The sequence below is a fragment of the Perognathus longimembris genome, chromosome 1 (genome assembly GCF_023159225.1).
Source record: "Perognathus longimembris pacificus isolate PPM17 chromosome 1, ASM2315922v1, whole genome shotgun sequence".
NCBI lineage: Eukaryota > Metazoa > Chordata > Mammalia > Rodentia > Heteromyidae > Perognathus > Perognathus longimembris.
In genome coordinates, this window is record NC_063161.1 from 98,078,672 (window position 1) to 98,100,608 (window position 21,937).

Below are 21,937 nucleotides of genomic sequence, written 5' to 3' on the forward strand. Positions count from 1 at the left end.
TTCTCAGGATCAGCTAGGATGACAGCTACGCGAGCCAACAGTAACTGGCTTCAGATACACAAGTTTTATAAGCAATAATGTAACATTTTGAGTTCTTTTCCCTAATCACATCATCATCGTCATCATTTTGGACAACAACATCATATATATATTACATATATAATATACATATATATATTTTTTTGGTTAAGTGAAAACATCAGAGACATGCCAGAAAAAAAAAGGGACATATTCTCTTGCATAAAGACTGAACAGGAAATGCCTCATGTGATTCCTGTGACTTGAATATGTGGTCAGGTCATATGATTTAAGTGATTTATGAAAAAAATAAAAAGAATGAACATCTGACTAGTCATCCATCAAGAATAAAAGGGAAAAAGGAAATTAAAGATAAAATAAACCTTCAACACTCAATCTCTTACTCCTAGGAAGGCAGGGGGCAAGTACTTTTAAAACCTATCATGTACAGTCAACATGTAATCAGGAATAGTGATATTTGGGGACATAATCTAACTATAATATTGTTTTGGAACATTAGCTTGTTTTCTAGGAGTCAAGAATTTATCAAAATCAAAGGGAAGATATACTGGGGAGCCTGGAAAAAGAGATCTGTGTGAAATTAGTGAGACATAAAATCAGGGAAGCTTCAGAAAAAGGAGAAGGAGTATTTCATACTTCAAGTTCATTTAAAATTCAAAGGTAGAAAATGCTTAAAATTTTGATATAAAGTAGTCTAAGGATTCATGTACTGGACACAAACCACTGTACCACTTTAAGAGCCTCCTTCTTAGGAAAGGAAGGGTCTTCAAATAACCATATCCTTTCAATAATGTATACCCTGATCATTGTGGCAGGCAGAAAAATGGCCTCCCTAAAGAGGACATATTCTCTCACATAAAGACAGAACAGGAAATGCCTCATGTGATTCCCGTGACATGAATATGTGGCATATCATATGATTCATGTGTTTTATGAAAAAAGAACAAATATCTGACTAGCCACCCACCCAGAATAAAAGGGAAAAATAAATTTTTAGATATAATAAACCTTCAACACTCAGCTCTCTTACTCTGAATCCCTAAGACCCCTGAAGATGTTAGATGATATGCTAAAGAGCAGTGAAGGTTGCAGGGGGCATTGCTGACCTCCTGACTGTAAGAAAAAGAAATAATCCTCGATCATCTAGGGGGCCTAATGTCATCTCACAGGCTCTTTGGAATATCAAAAGAATACAGTCCAAGAAAGAGCTCCCTGGTCATAGCAGGCTTTGAATTGAGAGGGAGCCATGATAGGGAGAATGTGGGTCACCTCTAGCAGCTGGATTCTCTGATTCTTCCGGAAGAAACACTAGTCAGAGCCCTGTCAGATTCCTGGCCTTCAGAATAATAGATGATGATTTGTGTTATTCAAGTCATCATGTCTATACCAACTAGGTATAGTGGTAACAAGAAGGTATGCTTCTCTGGAGGGAGATAAGCCATTTAACGCTAGCAACATGTCCAATGGTAGAAAAGAGCTCCTCTTCCTGAGGTGAAGAAAGAAAATAGGCCACTCACCTTTTTGTAGGTTTTCTCTTCATTTTGTCTGGCAGGTGCTGCATCCCCATTTTCAGCAGCTGACGACATCTAGGAGAGAAAAATAGTCCCATCTGAGTGTAAACTCTAACTCGGAAATACAACATATTAAGACTATTGCTAACTCCAGAGTGCATTTTTCAAGCTTTGTTTTACTTGTAGTTACTGCTGCTTTTTTCTAAAAAAAAAAAAAAAAAAAAAAAAGGGAATAAAATTGCAGGATATTAAAAATGAAATCAGTACTCCTCTATCTTTCTAGAATAATGCTTCTAAATTGCTTTGGTAGAATACCTAACTCTGTAAAGCTTGAAGCAAGATGTTATGGAAGATCTCAAACTCAAACCGTGTATAGCGGTTTCTTCCAACAAAGCCATTTAAGAAATATTTGCTGGATATAAACGCTTACTATAAAACCATCTGGAAAGTACCAAAAATATGAATCAGAAAAAAAGTACTCTTAATTTTACTTCAGTATTTTTCAATGAACATGGATGTCATAAACATGTTCACATTTGATGACAAAAATCTCATGGTAAGAATTGTTTTATTGCTAAATATGGCAGCACCTGAACCCCCACCTTGTGTTCAATATCATAAATAATAATGCTGATATTGAAGGATAGTTGAGGCAGTTCAATGGTTTGGTTTCTGCAAATAATACAAATATAGTCTGTGAGCTTGCATCTTTGTCCAGTTTGAGGTGTTTTTTTTTTACTAGATTCTTGGAATTACTAAGTAATATTGTTCACTGCTATATTTCTTCATAAGACTATACACATTTATAGCTATAACCTTGTTTTATCACACGCTTTGCAATGACTGTTATCATTTTAGATATCTATTCATTTGACAGGTGAAAAGAAGCCCCTCTGATTTAAATCTGCATTTTTGAAAAATGACTAGTGAAGGGCTATATTGTTTCTGCATCATTTTGTGTCTTTGTATCTCTTATTTTGAGTTTCACTGTTTTTTTCCACCATCTATTTGGGTCTTAGAGCTTTAGTTACTGTTTTTAATCAATAATGGTTATTATTATTATTAGTGCTTTCCTGAATGTTTTTAAATTTTAAGGTTATTCATCAATTGCTAAGTATATTATTACTATTTCCCCATGTTGTATGTCTTTTGTTTTATAGTTATGGCCCAGAGAAGTTTAATACTTTTATATACTAAAACTATTGAGTATTTTGTATTTTTTTTTACAATGCTTTTAGGATAAAATACTATTCTCATTGACAGACAAGAGTGTTTCTATCACTTTTCACTAAGACATTCATATTTAATTTCAGCTGAAATTTCAAAGCTAATTAAGTCTGTGATTAAGAAAAGGATAACTGTATAATCAGGAAATCACCTTACTGAAAGGTCTTGTTTTACATACCAAGAGAGATAAAAATTCAGACTTTCTTACAAGTCTTTGAAGCACATCTGTAAATCCTAGGCTTTCACTAAATGCAATATTTGCTAAACCTCAGAATTCACCAGTCATTTCTCTCATTGGAGCTGAATAATTGGGTTTGCCTCCAATGTCATGAGCCTGACGTGACCTAAGCCATTCAGGAGAATGAAAGCATGGATCATGCAAACCCACCTTGCAATGTCTATTACTAGCTGCCAATTAAACCACTCTTATCCCCTCTTCATTTCTGTCCATTTATCCTGTCCATATTAGAATGGGAAGTCCTAAAGGATAGCTGGCCCATACACTAATGCTTCCCAGTGTATCTGCTTAATTTGTTTAAAGACGAATTGATTTTTTTCTAGTCTCTTTGGAATAACATTTGGTGTGTTCTGAATAAAATCCTAAGAAAATGAAAAGGTTTTATAATTTCATCCGAGGGTAAAAAGCTTACCCTTCTGTTCAATAGAGCTACGTGCACGAAGGTCTCCCTGAAAAATGCTACCTCATTCATCACCTCTAATGTACTGCAGCTTTTTAAAATGGAAGCACTTCTAGAGGATCTCTGAAAGTATTATTGGAAAGGACCCCAGTGAGAAATTGATAAAGTGGCATGAAGGAAGGGCAGGTGATGAGATAAGTCTTAAGCTATCTATTATGACTTTTAAATCATACCTGACTTTATAGTGTGGAAAAGCAGAAGAAAAATGGGCAACCTTTTATTTCAGAAAAAGCAATCTTTTTTAAGGAGCACAAAACAGATGATGATAAAGAGTGCTGTGATTGTCACCAAGATTCCAAGTTGTTGTTTTTCGACCCAGGCACATCGGGTAGGAGAGACAAATGATCTCCTCGGGAGAAGCTAGGAAACTGGTCACATGGTCATGGTGGCTGCATCATTTGCAATAAACTAGTGATTTGCTGTGGAAACCAAGGTAACTATAGACCAAGAACATTGTTTCTTAGAACATTAAAACCCCACATTTCTCCATGCATATAACACAAGAGATGGGAAAGAGGCAAGACATTCTCAAATATACAGATGATAAGATTATATATGCATTGTTTTCAGTGTTACTATTTTGCTATATTCTCTAAGTATGCATTCAAAAAAGGAAAACATTCTTGCTATTAAAAAATGTATCCATAGATAGTAATTAATGGCAGAGACCACATCTCTTGGATTTTATTCCTTTAATTATGCTGACATTCACTAAATGTTCATTTTTATTGCTTGAGGTTTGCTTTAAATTTGGTAATGTCAAAGTTAAAGGTCATAAACTAGATGTATATTTTATTTAGCACATTTGTAAATAAACATACAATAAAAAGCAAAGGCTTATGCTGTGTCAGCCAGAATCAATTAAAAATATAGGCTTTATTTCCTTACCTTTGTCTAGGAAATGGTAAGTCATCTGTTGTTGGTACTTGCATGTAGCCTATTCATTATGGAAACTGTTTTCTTTCCCAGGTTCCTGTTAATATAGAAATCACTGGTAAATATTTATTCATATCCCTGCTTCATAATCCCAAAAGAATCTGAGATTGCTATAGAGAAACATACAATACCAGCAGTTAACATTTTTTTATTTTTGTTTTTGTCAGTCACAGGGCTTGAACTCAGGCCTGGGCACTGTCCTTAAGCTCTTTTGCTCAAAGCTAGTGCTCTACCACTGTGAGCCACAGAGCTACTTCTAGTTTCTTGGTGCTTAGTTGGAGATAAGAGTTTCATGGACTTTCCTGCCCAGGCTGGCTTCAAACCATGATCTTCAGATCTCAGCCTCCTGGAGTACCTAGGATTATAGGTGTGAGCCACCAGTGCCCAGTAAGCAGTTAAAATTTAAATAAAGAGATGTGTGTAAGGGGAAGCAAAAGATAAGCAATGAGATGATTCCAGCAGTGTAGACCATGCGTCAAATGAAAGCCATATGATCTGATGTGATGCAGAATAAACTGCATCTCTAGTTTGACTCTGACATCCCCAGTTTCCATAGCAAAGAAAGATACATCAGCTGCTAGATGCTCAGTGTCCAGAAGATACGAGCAAAATAGTTGCTCAAATGAACCACAGGTATTGTTGGACTGAAAGTCTGGAGGCACACTGTTTCTGTGTGTTTTCAGAGAAGAGACCTTTCTTCAAATGTAGACAGATTTTCAGTATTGTCCCTGTTGACTATGTTTTTCTTCAGTTGCTTAAATGACACAACTTAAGAGAATTGTGCGATAAATCTCTTTGGCTATGTTTTATATAGAAAAGAATCTGTTGTAATCAGCTTTTCACATTTTTTTTTGGTGGCATTGGAGACTGAAGCCAGGGTTTCACACACATCAGGCTGGTGTTCTACTAACCTACATCTTGAAATCTTTTTATTTTATTTTGTGGCAAGGACCCACAACGTTGCCTAGGCTGATCCCAAACTCCAAATCCTCCTGCCTCAGTCTCCGCAGTAGTTATGATTATCGGCATGTATTACAATGTCCTGCTAGTAATCAGTGTGTGTGTGTGTGTGTGTGTGTGTGTGTGTGTGTGTGTGTGTGTTGGTACTGGTGCTTGAACTCAGGGCCTGGCACTGTACCTTAGCCTTTTCTGCTCAAAGGTGGTGTTTTACCACTTGAGCCACAGCAGCACTTCTGACTTTTTGGTAGTTAATTAGGAAAAAAGTCTTTCCTACCCAGGCTGGCTCCTTCCTGAATAGCTAGTATTGCAGGCGTGAGCCATCATGCCTGTAATGAACTTTTTAAAAACCTAGAGAGGTATAAAGTAAAATGGGCCAGCTCCTACCCTAGTTCCTCCCAGAGAGAATCAGTGTCTACAGTTTGTTGTATAGTTTTTGAAACTCTCCTGTGTGCTTGCTTATGCACACTGTTTTGTTTTGAGACACTTTTTTTTTCCCCCATAGCCCAGATAGGTCTTCAACATGTGATTCTCCTGCCTAAGCTTCCCAAGTGGTGGGATTATAGACAGGCACCACAAAAGTCCAGCTTCAAGTGTCAGCTTCTTTCTTTCCTTGGTACTGGAGATGGAACCCAGGACCTGTGACATGCCAGCCCAGTATTCTACCATTAAGTTACATTACCATCTTAAGATTATTATTTTATTCTACTTGTGTTTCTTATATTATAAAATAGTGTTAATTTTTCCCCATTATCTACAACTATGTCATTTGATAATGGAGTAAAAAGTTCATATCTTTATGACTAAGATATTATGTTTTTCTTGTTATCTTTCTATTCTAAAATCATTGCATATGTTTTGTGACAGCAATCAAGCCCATTCATTCTAGTACGAATATGTTAATACTAACAAAACACATCTACAACGGAGCTATATACCCCAGCAATATTCCTTTGTATTTAAAAAATACAATGACTAAATTTGCTCTGTCTGCTATAAAAACGAGTTAATAAATAGAATGATTATACACAACCTCCACTATTCAGAGATCTCTTTTGGCCTACTGGAGCAGCCACACACTCATACACCATTCAGATTGTCCTGGGAGAGAAAACTGCCTCGCACGGGGCTGTGTGGCTATCACAGAATTCCGGTTGACTGTTACTTCTGGGTCTGCCTCCGCAGGAAGCCATAGACTCCTTGAGGCAATCACTTCCAATGGCCAAATGACAGAGCAGTGTTCTTCCCCCACAGAGGCAGCCCAGACTATGTGACTCCTTCCTGCACAGGAGTTTGACCTTGCACTTCTTTCTGTTCCTCTGCAGCTTTTATTAGTTTCCTCTGATTGCTCTTACAAAGTAGCACGAAGTACATGGCTTAAAACAACACAGTATTTTCTCACAGTTCTGGAAGCAACAAGTCCCAAATTAAGGTGTCAGCAGTGCCATGTTCCCTCTGAGGTCTGGGTAGGATCCTTTCTTCCTCTCTCTAGTGGCTTCTAGTGGTGGCCATTCATCCTTAGCTTTCCTTAGCTTAGGACTCTATCATTTCCATCTTGGCCTCCGTCATTGCATTCCCGTGTGTGTGTCTGTCTACACATGCCATCTTCTTCTTATTTCAAAGATACTACTTATAGTGGGTTTGAGCCCACCCTTATGACCTCATGTTAACTTGATTACATCTGCAAAAAACATTGCCATATAAAAGCGCATGTGCTGGAACTACAAGTTAGGGTTTCAACCTATCTTTTTCATCTCCACTATTCTAGAGTTTGAACTCAGGGCCTGAGTGCTGTCTCTGAACATTTTTGCTCAAGGTTAGAGCACTAACACTTGAGCTAAAGCTCCATTTCAGACTTTTTGGTAGTTAATTGGAGATAAGAAGATCATGGTCTTCTTTTCCTGGGATGGGATAGCTTGGAATTGTGATCCTCAGCTCTTGGCCTGCTGAGACAACAGGATAACAGGTGTGGAGCCACATGGGTGCCTGACTTGGTTTTCTTAATATGGAAACGCTGTGAGTCTTTTAACATGCAATTTGAAAATGCCATGATAGAGGTGTCATTTTCATTTGTCTTCCCCAGCAATGAAACTGAGATGAAGCTAGTGTCTGGAGACCCCATTTGGCAGTTATCTGATGACCTGACATAAACCACGAATAAAATTTCAAGTCTCTCAATGAGGCACTGACTGCATTATCTTTCAGGCAGTCCTCGGAATGCCATTTCTCCTCACCAGTCTTTTGATAAGGATTGCACAAGGGAGCGCTGACAGTTACAGTCTCTGGTAAGAATGTGGAATGCAGACATTCCAATGGCCATGTAAGGGCATAAGCATATGGCTCAGGTCTCCTTAGGAGTATGTTGATAAGTAATCTCACACAAGATTCCTTGTTAGAACCTATTTTTTAGATGACACCAAACAGAGCCAACTTCTGGTGTCATATGCTGAGTGTTGAGACAGCAGCTCAGCTAACAATAATACATGCCAGACAATCAATTTTTTGACTCTTTGTGTCATTTAGTATTCCAATTCTGTTACCTTGAAGAATATACCCTTAACAGCATTCTATAGATTTCTACAGTCTTACTGGGAAGGTAGGAAGTATTAGCATTTTCCTCTGAGTGTGCTTAAGCAGAGGTATGGAGTGGGGTGTGGTCATTCATGCCTGTAATCTCAGCTACTCAGACAGTATATAACTCAGAAGGACTGTGGTTCAAGGCCAGCTTAGGCAAAAAGTTGGCAAAACCTGTCTCCATCAGTGGTATGGTAAGGTGTGGTGGTATATGCCTGTCATCACAGAAAGCATAAGTACAAGTATTATAGTCCAGGCTGGCCTAGGCAAACTCGTGGGACATTGTTTGAAAAATAACAGCAAAAAAGACTGAATGCTTGGTTCAAGTAGTAGAGTGCTTGCCTAGCAAGCATGAGGCTTTGAGTTCAAATCCTAGTACTTCAAACAACAAAAAAAGGAAGGACAGTATTCTTCAATGAGCTCTGACAACCAATAACAGTAACAAAAGAAGAAAAAAAACCCTGAGATTTTAACATGTGTTAGGTCATTTTCTGTTTTAAGTATAAACCACAAAAATTACATCAAACTGAAAATAACCCTTGACATAGTTTCCAGTATTAAGATTTTTTTTCCGACTAGGAAATAATTCAGGTACATTAGGAAACCATAGTCTCAGATTTTCTTTTACAAAAAATATCTGCCTAAACTCTCAAAGAAATACAGATAATCTGCATATTATGTATTTGCATAGTGGAGGCCATTTATACATACATATGTTCAGACATATGGTGTGTTACACATTTGTATGTTTAGAAGCTATAAAAATAAAACTATGGAAAGTCTTATATGCCATGTAAAGCTCTCCTATTTGTACTGATTAAAACAATTTAAATAAAGTTTCTGTCCATTCATCTAGTATTTATGTAACCAAACCACTGCCAAAACCAATTCCAAATGATGGCACCTGCTCGCTATGAATCCAAGTGGAGCCCAATCAAAACAAATGCAGAGCTCTTATATTCTCTCATAAAGTACATTCATCAGCCCTCAGAATGGCTTTTCACAAAGGGAATGAACAGAATAGCTATAAATGCTGATGACAAAAGGCTCAGCATAAATGAACCACTTGTCGTTCATTTTCCCAACAAAGGTTATGCTAAAAGAATTCATAAGCCTTTTCAAACCCAGCTTCCTTGGCAAACATTGGACAGAAGAAAGATGCTGATGAAAACAGCCATGAGGGCCGGCTGCTCAGCCTTTCCTGAAAGTACCATTATTGCCTGATTTTCTCTTGACTTAATTTTCCTCCTGAATATGCAAAAACCTGAGGTGTTTGTGTATGTTTGGTAGCAGTGTCAGAGATTGTAGGGGAAAGGTCAGGATGGTAAATATAACTTCAACGGATGCTGGCATGTAGGAAAGGGACTCAAGAAGGTCTAACATTTAAGGAAAAGCATCTTCCCAGACACCACTGGGCTAGTCACAAAGATTCTCAGTTATCAGATGTCTCCCCTACACATAACTGTTAAATTACTTTCTCTTCCCCAGTGCAACTGGACATCTGGATTCAGGTAGATTTCACATACTGTATTTTTCCTGCCTGGCTTACCTTCTCATGTTTTATTCCTTATGTCACATTTTATTTCCAAGCTACATTCCTCCTTCCCACCCCTCAGGAGTATTTGCCTCAGGAAACATTCAATTATTATCGTAATTTTATAAGCTACATGCAATTAAGCCAGTATAACTGGTAGAAAAATCATTTCAGCAATAACCGATCAAACCTACTGGGCTTTGCTCCTGCAGCACTCTGCAGTTTGTGTGGGACCGTTTCATCTCTTGCTGAGAAAACCAAAGCAACATAAACCTCCCAGAGGCCTCAAAGGACAGCTGGCAGATTACCCCTAAAGAACTCTAAATGAACCAGGGGTCGGGGGCTGCTTTGCTGTGTGGAAGTCTGAAAGAATGTAGAAGAGTCTGTTAGAGCGGATGGAAGATTCTGCTAGGGACAAAAGAAAAATGTTGTTCAATCAAGAAAAAAAAATTAAATAGCTTCCTGCACAGTTAAATGCCTTCCTGGGCAAAAATTTAAGATTAATTAGCAACAGCAATAAGAGTGATTTCAAATAAGGCATGAATAAAAATATAAAACTAGAGGGAAAATCATATTAAAATGATCACATAAGACATATACCTCAAGCAGAAGGGTATTCATTAGCTCCTATAGTACAGAACTCTTTTATATGAGGTGCTTTGGGATCTACAACAATAAATAACATACGCCCTGTTGTCAAGGCACACAAATTAGAAGCTAAAACACAAGCACAAGCAATAATGGGAAGGCCTTTAATAGGATTAGTAGTTAATGCTTTTACTTGGCTTTGCTTCTAACAAGTATTCAGTCATCACAGTCAGACGGGTTATATGAACTATTCTAAAAACTGCAATAAAAATTCAAAAGCAAAAAAAAATATCCAAGGCCAAGAGATCATCCATCAGCTATTAATCGCCCCATATTAAATTCCTCAAGCATTTGACATGTGCTTGGCTGTGTGCATGTTTAAGATGTGTTGGGAAGGGAGCTGCTTTCAATGAGCCAAGGATAGAACTGGAAAATACAGACTGAAAAGAAGGGAATCAAGGGAGGTGACAAGGGAGGTGAATGATCTTGAGGGTGGTTGAGATGTCAGAGTTCTGAAGACAGGGGTTGTCAGAAGAAGGGAAGGGGCAGGAGAATGTCCAGTTAGAGGAGAAGATTATCCTGACCTAATGGGGTGGTCAATCAAGTGGAAAAGTAATAATCAGGCGGGACAGCCTTGGGAGACAGCCACAGATACAAGTTACAGAACACCTGTAAAAAGCCTTTGAGCATACACCATGAGCTCTATTGCTCAAGGCTAGCACTCTACCACTTTGAGCCACAGCTCTTCTTCTGGTTTTTGAGTGGTTATTTGGAGAAAAGAGTCTCACACAGACTTTTCTGCTCAGGCTGGCTTCGAAATGTGATCCTCAGATCTCAGCCTCCTGAGTAGCTGGGATGACTTAATGCAAAGGCTGGCAACTGTACAGGCACATAGGCTTATCAAATCATGCAGCACAGAGACATCTCAGAGTTAGTTTTTTTTGTCAATATTTTTCTTTATTAAAAATTACCAATTTATGTTCATAGTTTTAAAACAAAGTAAAAAGAGATATACATAGAGAAAAAAGAAAGCCTTTGAGCATAAAGCCAGCCTAATTGTGTGTGTGTGTGTGTGTGTGTGTGTGTGCATGCACACACACACGCATGCATCCTGGGGCTTGAACTCAGGGCTTGGAAACAGTCTCTAAGCTATTTAGCTCAAGGTTAGCATTCTACCACTTGAGCCACAGCACCACTTCTGGCTTTTTTTGGTGGTTAATTGGAGATAAGAGTTTCATGGACTTTCTTGCTTAGGGTTGGCTTCAAACTGTAATCCTCAAATCTCAGCCTCCTGAGGAGCTAGGATTATAGGTATGAGCCTCCAGTGCCAGGCTGAAGCCAGTCCAATTTAAAAACATAGGATTGCTACAGGGTAGGCAAGATGCAATGGAAAACTGGATTACAGAATGCATCTAGAAGACCCTGCAGTAGTGGTATGGGGTCAAACCTAAAAGCCCAAAGTCAGTCTGATGATGGGAAAGAAGCAGTGGTAACAATGGAGACACAGAATCTGGACACAGACTGGGTGCGAGAAGTATAGGGTTAGGTCAATACTAGAGTTTCAAGCATACTAACTACTGAAGTTCATGAGATGTCTGAGAGAAGTAATCTCTCTACCTAGTGGCAACCTTCGTCATCCACCCCAAAGGATAAGGGTGGGGAGGGGCACTGGACTTACTTGTATTTTTGCAGAGCGTTCATCACAAAGAAACTGAGGAACGTGTATGTCAAGTGGTATTGGTGTTGCGTCTATCAGGTCAGGTCGAGGTACAGCGGGCTAAAGTCACTTAAAAAAATAAAAGTACTGCCAGGCACTGATGGCTCACGCCTGTACTCCTAGCTCCTCAGGAGGTTGAGATCTGAGAATCAAGGTTCAACACCAGCCTGGGCAGGAAAGTCTGTGAGACTCTTATCTCTAATTAACCACCAGAAAAACACAAGTGGCATTGTGTGTCAAAGTGGTAGAGTGCTGGCCTTGAGCAAAGGACCTCAGGAACAGTGTCCAGCACCCAAGCCCTGAGTTCAAGCCCCATAAGCAACCCCTATTCTCCCCAGCATCCCTGTCCCCAGCCCTCCTCAACCCCCCACCCCCGCGCAAAGAAAAGCGTTGATAGTATATACTCAGATAAGATACCAAGAGAAAGCCCTGTGTTGATAGACAGACAGATGGGCATATAATTCTACAGCTTGATAATGTTCCTCTGACTAGAAATTGGGAGAGAGCCCTGTGCCTTCACAATACATCTACCATTCATAGGAGCACTTTACAAGGAGTCTAATTCTTACAGTGTTATTAAAACAGGAACACACTCTTGGGCTGGGAATATGGCCTAGTGGCAAGAGTGCTTGACTCATATACATGAAGCCCTGGGTTCGATTCCTCAACACCACATACATACAAAAAGGCCAGAAGTGGCGCTGTGGCTCAAGTGGCAGAGTGCTAGCCTTGAGCAAAAAGAAGCCAGGCACAGTGCTCAGGCCCTGAGTCCAAGCCCCAGGATTGGCAAAAACAAAAACAAAACAACAACAACAAAAAAACCCACCCAAAACAAAACAAAAAGGAACACATTATGAGCAATCGTAAATCCACCAGCAAAGGCATGGTCCCAACCTCCACTGTCATCTCCTCCCCACACCCCCATGCCCCTGCCAACCATGTCCTAGCAGGACTGGTAATAACAGCATGGTGGATGGAATCAAGCTCTGGAGCTACAATGCCAGCTTTTATGTGGAGGCCGCCATCCATCAGCAGGATGGCCTTCTCCGTCTCTGCACCTCCACATTGTCATCTGATAGCAGGGGACAGAACAGTGCCTCTTCCAGGGAAGTCATAGCACTTCTGTGTCCCAGCATGTAGCACGCACTTCAGACATTCAGCTTTATTATTTTCAGACATTCTCACTTGGAGAAGCACAGAGAAGGAGATGTATCCTGATACTGCTCTGCTTTCAGAACTGATGCCAGCACTCAAAGTCCCTGGTGCTTGCTTTCTGCCTAGTTGTTCCCTCTGCCACTCTTAACCTCACTTGAGGCAAAGAGCCTTTGTGCCCATGGCTCCCCGGATTCACATGCTTCCCCTCAAGTCTCAAGAGGACTCCCTCCTGCATACACCACACAGGTTCCAGATGGCCTCTTGCCCATGCTCTCAATGTTTGCTGTCCTTGCAACAGCCTCTCCATGACCCAATTTGCCAATCGCCAAAGCCTCTCTCTTCTGAGCACTTCCTGAAGGAATGCGAGGCTTCATGCCAAGCTTTCCGGCCCTCAGTTAACACAACACTAAGAATTAGGTTTTCAGGTGATTCCAGACTCTGGTTGCTCTCAGTCCTATTAATAACAACAACAGCTAAGAACACGCATGCACCCCACCCTCTTGTAAGTTAAACATGGATTAACTCACTGAATTCTTCAAACCCCCTCCCCCGCCCCCGGTTATTAGCTTCATTACTTAGTTGCAGAGCCCAAAGAGGGAACAGAGTGGTCAACATTGTGCCCATAGGAGACACATGAAGAGTCTAGATAGAAAGGCAGTATCCAGTTTCAGAGTGGTGATCTTGACCATTCTGCTAGCTCTGCCTATTTTAAGATTTCACTTATTTCTCTAAGTATCCTCTATGTAACCTCTGTTTCCTGTCCCGAGGGATGATGGTTCCTTTGTTTCCCTGCCATGTCCGCCCACAAATTTATATGCACTCATTACCCAAGTGTTGTGTGTTGTCACAGACAAAAACCTGTGCCCAATCAACTCTCAGATCTCTGTGGAGCTGATGAATGAGCAGACTTTCTCCACCCAGTTTCCTTTTCCAGGGGATACTTGTCATGACCAACACTGTCATCTGACTATCCCTAAAATCCTCCTTCCTCATTTTTTTGAGGGGGAGGCACCAACTTAAACAACAAACTGGTATCCTCAAACATTATAGCAATAATGTATAAGTCCAGGGAGATGTGTTGAAGAGGCCAGCTCATTTGGCTAGGGCATTTCTGTCACTTGTCACACGCTCTTTCTTCCACAGAGGGTGAACTTGAAAGGGTATGAGGAAGCCCCTCTCCACCCACCCCATTTTGTCTGTCAGTCTTGGGGCTTGAACTCAGGGTGTAGGCACTGTTTGTGAGCTTTTCTGGGTCATAATTAGAGCTCTACCACTTTAAGCTACAGCTCTATTTCCCGTTGGGTGGTTTTTTTTTTTGTTTTTTTTTGTTTTGTTTTTTGTAATTATTAGGAGATAAGAGTCTCACGGAGTTCCAGGCTGGTTTCAAACCACGATCCTCAGATCTCAGGGTCCTGAGTAGCCAAGGATTACAGGAGTGAGCCACCTGTTCCCAGCAGAAGACCCTTCCTTATGCTTGGCTTTCCCTCTATCCCTCAGGCTGCTTTTTCTCATCTCTATGGCAGCCTCTCTCTTCTTTGGCTGCCTCTGAAATATTCATGATTTTCAGGGTACCTGCATTCATTTTCTTCTCACTTCCTCTGAAAATGTTTCTTATGACCAATGGTTCAACTACAATCTACTTAGGATGACTCCAAATAACCCATAAAGTTGGATCTTTTTCCTGAGCATAAGATTTATATTCCTAGTAGCTTTCAAGGATCTTATATGTCTTACAGGCAAGATAAATTCAATGTTCTCCAAGGACAGCTTGGCATATGTCACACCATTCAGAGAAAATTACCATTAACCACCCAGTTGCCCAAACCAGAGGCCAGCCAAGCTCCCTCTTAACACCTCTGGATAGGGGTGCTCGTCCTTCAAATTCTTCCCAATCAATCTTTTTAATGTTCTTTAACTCTATTTTTTTCCTCCCTTCATTTTTCCTGCCACTATCCTAATTGAGAGCTCATCATCCCTTGCATAGATTATTGACTCAGCTTCCTAATTAGTCTGCCTCACTGGGGCAGACATTGCTAAGAGAATTTCTCTGTAATGCAAATCTGTCCATTCCATTCTCCTTTGAAATCCTAGAATGGCTTCTCACTGCTTCAGTGCAGATCTCAGAATCTTTAGATGACCTCTAATGACCCAGCTTTTTAAACTCACTCCTTGCTGCCCAGCCCTAGCATAGTTGCTACTATATGGAATGACTTGCAGTTCCCAGAATGCATCAGGCTCTCCATCTCTGCCTTTGTGAACCCTCCAGTCTTAACAATACTACATTTTCTTTCTCAGGCTAATGGTTCCTTGTTGTTCAAGATTGAGCTCAGTCATTACTTCCTTTGATGAAGCCATTCCTGCCCCTAAGAGGCCTAAGTTGTCTCTTCTGTGCTCCTGAGCTGCTCTGGGCCTACCTATTTCTATCAGGAGTTTACTGATGATGCTATAATCATTAAAATTCTTTCTTTTCTACTACTCTGTCACCCACAAGACAGCAATTACTATCTTTAGGTGCTTGTTGATTTGTTTATTTATCATAATGCCTGGCACCAAAGTCAACCAACGTCAAATATTTAATGAATGAGTATTTGAGCAGGTGTATTTCTGTTGTTGTTCCTGTTAGAAAAGCTATCTGCAAATACAGGAAGCAGGTTATATTTTTAGTTCTTAATGTTTAAGAACTGAAAAGAGATGCTTAGAAATAAATAGACATTGTCTTTTCCTTCCTTTTCTATCCTATAATGGTAAATGGATGAATATTTTACTTGCAAAGTGATATAATGAGATGAAAAACTAAGATATCAATTTAATATCCCAAATACTTCCACAAGACTCCCTCCATCCCTTTCCTCTTTTTCTCTTCCCTTCCTCCCACCCCCCTTTTTTTTGTCTTTTTTGTGTTAAGTTCCCAATTTCTTCACATGAATTCTTTTGGAAGAACAGTTTTAAAATATGGTTATAGCCTGGTGCCAGTGGCTCCCACCACTAACCCTACATTCTCAGGAGGCTGAGATCTGAGGATTGAGGCTCAAAGCCAGCCTGGAGAGACAAATCCAAGAGACTTTCATCTCCAATTAGCGAAAACCCTTCAAGCCTCAGTGCGCATGTGCACACACACATACACACACACAAAACAACAACAATAATAAACTCTGATTATAAGGGCAACTCATGTCTATTCTAGAAACACTGGATAAGCCCAGAATGTTATCAAGGATCTAGGGGCTAGCCACAAGCTCCTCATCCAGAGATGCCCATCACTAGCTCACTGGCTGGGGCTTCTTAGTCTAATGTTCTGTGCTATGCTTACATACTGACTTCAGACTGGCACATGAAGCTGAAACTGGCTGAGTATGCCCTGGGGGTGAACCTACGTCATTCATTCCATCCACATTCAACACAGCATTAGTCACAGAGCAAAATCAGACCCTGGGTAGCAGCCATTCTAACTGGTGAAGACTTTTCACCCTGTGATCCAGCTTGACTTGGGAACATGCTGCTTTCCATCATGAAACCCTGCAAGGGGTGGTGGTGGGGGTATCTATGAGATTATTATTCCAAAACAAAAAATATATGTGCACTTTTCCAAGTGTTAATACTGCTTAAGTCCCCCTGGAATTCCAAGTACTCTCATGCCCAGGCTTGTTTCCTTGTGGAGATCTTCCTGGGACTTTTCACCAGACCTTCTAGGACTACAGCCTTGTCACCCTGTGCAGTATCTTTTTGTTAGAAGGCAGGCAGAGGGGTCTGATGACAAAGCAACACTTTATAATACCTATGGCAGGAGCAGGGGCTGGTGGAAAGAGGCCTGGGATAACTAGGTCATACATGACCTGTAAGAAATTCCAAGTACAAGGCAGCAATGGACCTACCACTTAGAAAAGTTACTCCTTTAGCTCCCAAGAACTTACAATAGTCATGGAGAATTTGGAATTGGTATGTGGGGAGAACCCATCTATATCATTTTCATATATAACCTCAAGAAGCCTAAGACATCTTTAAGTAAGTTTTTCAAGCACCTTCTCTGAGTTGGCAAAGTACATATCTCTGTAGAAAAAAATAAGAGTTATCTCCTCTGGGCAGATTTCATATTACAAAGAAAAAAGTCTCCTTTTGCCACCAGCAGTGCAGAACTCAGAAGCTGTAGTTATTTGGAATCAGCTCTAGCCCCTCCCCCATCCTTCAGTGAGACACTTCGGGCACTGTACAAACTAATGCCATAATATAGCCCTGTTGTCACAGATACCTTCTGTGTTGTTGTGTGGAATGGCTCTACTGTTAAATTAGTAAGAAGGGACTAGCTGGTGGGATCTAGAGAAACTATAGTCCAGGTTGACCCTCATTTGTTCCTATAGCCAGACAGTGGGATACTACATAATTCATTCAGTTAACAAACATTGAGCATGTATGGGCCCTGTGCTAGATGCTAGTGAACTAACTTCAAACACTAGTGGTTTAAGGGCCCATGTAAGAAAATACATGTAGGCTCCCACCTCATATGTGTGAGGCTTTTCTTCCCTTGTTAGCCCAAATTGAGCAGTTGCTGCCCTCAAGTCTCTATTTCCACCTGTTTCAACATCACTATTTTCATGAAGTTCCTCTGAGGAATAGATGTGAGAAAGGCTAGCTTTTGTACATTTCTTTGGAGAAATATTTGTGCTATTTTTTTCTTTTGATATAGAGTTGGAGGATTTCCTTATATATTTTCACATGAATCCTTTATAAGATATATGATGGATCAATAGTGTTTTCTCATTCTGCCCTCTCACTTTGTTGATTGTTTCCTTTGTTGTGCCCAAACTTCTCAATTGGATATTGCTCCTGCTTCCATTCCCCATATGGCAATCTGAAGAAGAGAATCTGTTCAGGTATGTAATTCTAGGAAGGAATCCATTCAGGTTAGTATATTATGTGGAACCTTGAATGCCTTCCTGCTGGTTTAGAATCAAATCCAAACTCCTTACCATCAGGACTTCTATGGTGATGGCTTGCCTTCTTCTGCAACTGCACCTAATGCTGTTCTTCCTCTCCTTCTGCTTCAGCCTTGCCAACCTTACCAAATCAGGTACCAATTCAGGTGCTTCTCCATGTCCAAGTTCTCACCCCCTTCTTTATTTCCTTCCTAACATTTATTATAATTGGCAGGTTTAATTATTTTCATTTCTTGGTGCTATTTCCATTTGCTATAATTTAAATTCTACAAAGTAAAGGGCTTAACATGTCTATTAGACAAAGGCTGTTAAGCTCTATGTCTGGCTCATTGTAGCTGCTCAGGAAAGGTTTACCTAATAAACAATTTTTATAACCATATTGGACATTCACCTTAATTATCAATCTCCAAACCTCCTTAGTTATAGGCCTTCTAAACTTTAAAAACAAATTCTTTCTAGCAAAATAAGCTCAAAACTAATAAAGGAATTATTATACTTAAAAGAAGGTTAATTCAAATATGGTCTCTAATAAATTATGATGTGGAATTCCACAGGGAATTAAAAATAAAACTATCATGGATGAAAATTCATTTATTTTAAAACAAATATTGAAATAAGATTTCTATGGCTCTCATAACAAATACATCTATTTAGTAATCTAAACTTCTGTGTCTTTTCTACACTAAATCTACTTTGTTTGAAATCTCAAGATGTGTGGACCTGGGCTTTTCCAATTTGTGCACAGATGGGCACAATGCTTTTTTTTTTTTTCCAGTCCTGGGGCTTGGACTCAGGGGCTGAGCACTGTCCCTGGCTTCTTCTTTTTTTTTTTTTTTTGGCCAGTCCTGGGCCTTGGACTCAGGGCCTGAGCACTGTCCCTGGCTTCTTCCCGCTCAAGGCTAGCACTCTGCCACTTGAGCCACAGCGCCGCTTCTGGCCATTTTCTGTATATGTGGTGCTGGGGAATCGAACCTAGGGCCTTGTGTATCCGAGGCAGGCACTCTTGCCCCTAGGCTATATCCCCAGCCCCCCTGGCTTCTTTTTGTTCAAGGCTAGCTAGCACTCTACCACTTGAGCCGCAGTGCCACTTCCAGCTGTTTCTGTGTATGTGGTGCTGAGGAATTGAACCTAGGGCTTCATACATGCTAGGCAAGCACTCTACCACTAGGCCACATTTCCAGCCACAATGCTTCTTTTTTTTTTTGGCCAGTCCTGGGCTTGGACTCAGGGCCTGAGAACTGTCCCTGGCTTCTTTTTGCTCAAGGCTAGCACTCTGCCACTTGAGCCACAGCGACACTTCTGGCCATTTTCTGTATATGTGGTACTAGGGAATTGAACCCAGGGCCTCATGTATATGAGGCAAGCACTCTTGCCACTAGGCCATATCCCCAGCCCCACAATGCTTCTTTTTTAAAGCCAGAGTTTGAAGTCTTAATAAGAGCACAAAATTTTAGCAGGTTACTAGAACTACATATTCTTTGTCAATTGTTTTATGATTTATTTGTGAATCTGCAGTCATATGTCTAAGCAATTAAGTCTGATTTGGAAAACACTATGCCATTGATGCAGTAATGACAAGAACATCCTATTAAGTCACATCCATCTCATCTAATCTTCAGGACCAAATGCTTTAATAATTTCCTAACAAAGAATACACAATCGAGTTCTTTTGAAAATTGAAAAAACCCCACAAAAATGTAACCTAAGTAATTCTTACTTTTAGAATAAAGACTTTTGTTTTCTAGAGTCTCCTAAAACAAACTTTGTTCTTCACACACAGTACATGAAACTTGTGTCTCCTTTATTCTCCTTGAAAACTGGAGTTCACTTAAAACCTGAGTTTCTTCCTCTATAAATATCTTTGTATTTTCTTCCTATGGGTTCCTGTGGAAATACATGTATTATACATTGCATGAGTTGTTTTTAATGTATATGTGGGTGTTCCACCAAGACAAATGAAAAACTTGCTCATTCTTCAAAACCCCAGCCCAAGTACAGTACCAGGTATGCAGAACACAAACACTGAGCATTTGTTTCAAAAAGTGAATGATGATGTCATTCTTTACTCCTTCAACTAAGCCTTTTGAATATGGTGACCTATCTACAACCTTAAAACTAACCACCATGATGTCAGAAAGAGGCTTATAATGTCATTTTTTTAGTGTATGAAAAAACATACTAGTTTTAATGTCAACATATTTTTCTTTCAATATCTCAAGAGAAAACTGAAGGCAATATTTGATATCTTCAATATTATCTAGAAGCTTGCCATAGCTATGAAGTATGGAAATGGTAGTGACCTAAAGCCTGTGGTATAGAGATATAATCCTGGCCTCTCACTTCTCATCCTAGGCTCCTGTCCCCTATGTTCCAGCTTTCTCTATTGAAATGGCACAAAGTAGTAACAGTCGACTTCCTGGTAGCCTCACTTACCCCAGATCATTCTGATTGAAGAATGTCATTTTCCTGATCCCATCGTCAAAACTCTCTAGATTGTATAAACTTCAGAAAAGCCTGTCTTAGACTCAAGAAACTAAAATACACATTATTGTCAGAGAGAATGACATATGTCTTTAGTCAGCAAGATCTCCAAACACTACTATGAAATAAATCACTCAAAACTGAAATGGAAAGGAATATTTTAGGAGCAAATTAAATTGAATCAAAATTAACATGTCACTTTTTCCACACTGGCAAATCCAAAAAAAAGTTTGTGGCCTTTAACCAGAAGCGGCGCTGTGGCTCAAGTGGCAGAGTGCTAGCCTTGAGCGGGAAGAAGCCAGGGACAGTGCTCAGGCCCTGAGTCCAAGGCCCAGGACTGGCCAAAAAAAAAAAAAAAGTTTGTGGCCTTTAAAAGTTAGTTTGGATGTACATTAGAACATCATAATTGGAAAAACAACAATACCCCTGTTAAAATACTGTTCGAGCAATATTAATGTTAATAATAGGCCTTTATGGCAATGTTTATATTTCCTTTAAATAAAGAAAGATACTGCAAGCCAGGATCAACTGACAGTTGGTAGATGCTCCCGGTTGTCTGGCAGCTGTCTTGGTATGTCAGCCAGCCAGGGTCAGCAGCATGTGTTTGAACATTCCGTGGACACCCTGAAGAAGCTATACAGCAGCCACAGCTGCTTGCCACGGAAGCACAGCTCCTCCAGTTCTCTAAGGCACTCTTTCAACTACTGTTTCAAACAATTTGCATGCATATTTTGCCATCACAAGTCTTGGCGAACTCTAGCAGCCATTTTCAGTGGGGAGCACCTCCCTTGGTGGCCCAGAAAAGGGCTGTGATTGCTGCAAACACAATCCTTCATTTGCATAAAGGGCTGTGTTACAGCTGGTACAAAGACCCTGGCCACAACCCCTTCTGCCCTATCCTTTCCTGAATATATAAACCAGCTTTTCAAATCAACTTGTGGACACCCTTCCCTGCTGCCCCAGGTGTGGCAATATCAGGCCTTCTCTTGAGCAACCTTTTCTTACCTACGGTTGGTCTTTATCATTAGGAGTGTAGGCTGAGCTGGTAACATGAAGAGGAGATAGAGGGAACACAGTGGAACATTAGCAGTAAGAGAAGGTAGCAGCCACTACTGCTCTCTACAGCTAGAAGTGATAGGGCAGAGGCAAGAAACATCAGACCCTGATTGCTGGAGGAGTTCCAGGGAGCTGTCAAGCCATAAGGGTCAGAGTCCCAACATCTGAGGCCTGCTGAGGAGCTGTAAGACTAACAACTGCTGCTTAGGCTCACTGCTGCTGGAAGCTGCTAAGTGCCAGGGTCCCTAGTGATTAAAGCCCAGAGCAATAAGCTTCCAGTAGGAGTACCCATAGCCATAAGTCTCTGGCTTTGAAATCCTTAAGCAATATGATCTAGCTTTTTGTCAAGTTGCTTAGGTCTTAAATCATAACCCTATCCATCCAGCCCCAAGGCCTCAGGTATTATAGAGCCCATGACTGGCAACAATACAAGACCTCTTTCATTTCTATCTAGGGAGAACAAAAAGACCCTACCTAATCAGCTGACCACTAACATGATGCTATTTTTATATTTTAAAAAAGTCACATGAGCA

General features: G+C 40.2%; 1 protein-coding gene across 2 annotated transcripts in view; it reads right to left on the reverse strand.

The window, feature by feature from the left end:
* Positions 1 to 21,937, reverse strand: part of Pip5k1b (phosphatidylinositol-4-phosphate 5-kinase type 1 beta) — a 250,200-nt gene that overhangs the window by 140,080 nt on the left and 88,183 nt on the right. For both annotated transcript variants that reach the window (XM_048332891.1, XM_048332901.1), the window contains 2 exons: positions 4,364 to 4,448; positions 1,557 to 1,625 (listed from right to left, as the gene is read on the reverse strand). In XM_048332891.1, coding sequence (XP_048188848.1) covers positions 1,557 to 1,625 — 69 coding nt within the window. In that variant the 5' untranslated portion in view covers positions 4,364 to 4,448. The remainder of the gene's footprint in view (positions 1 to 1,556; positions 1,626 to 4,363; positions 4,449 to 21,937) is intronic.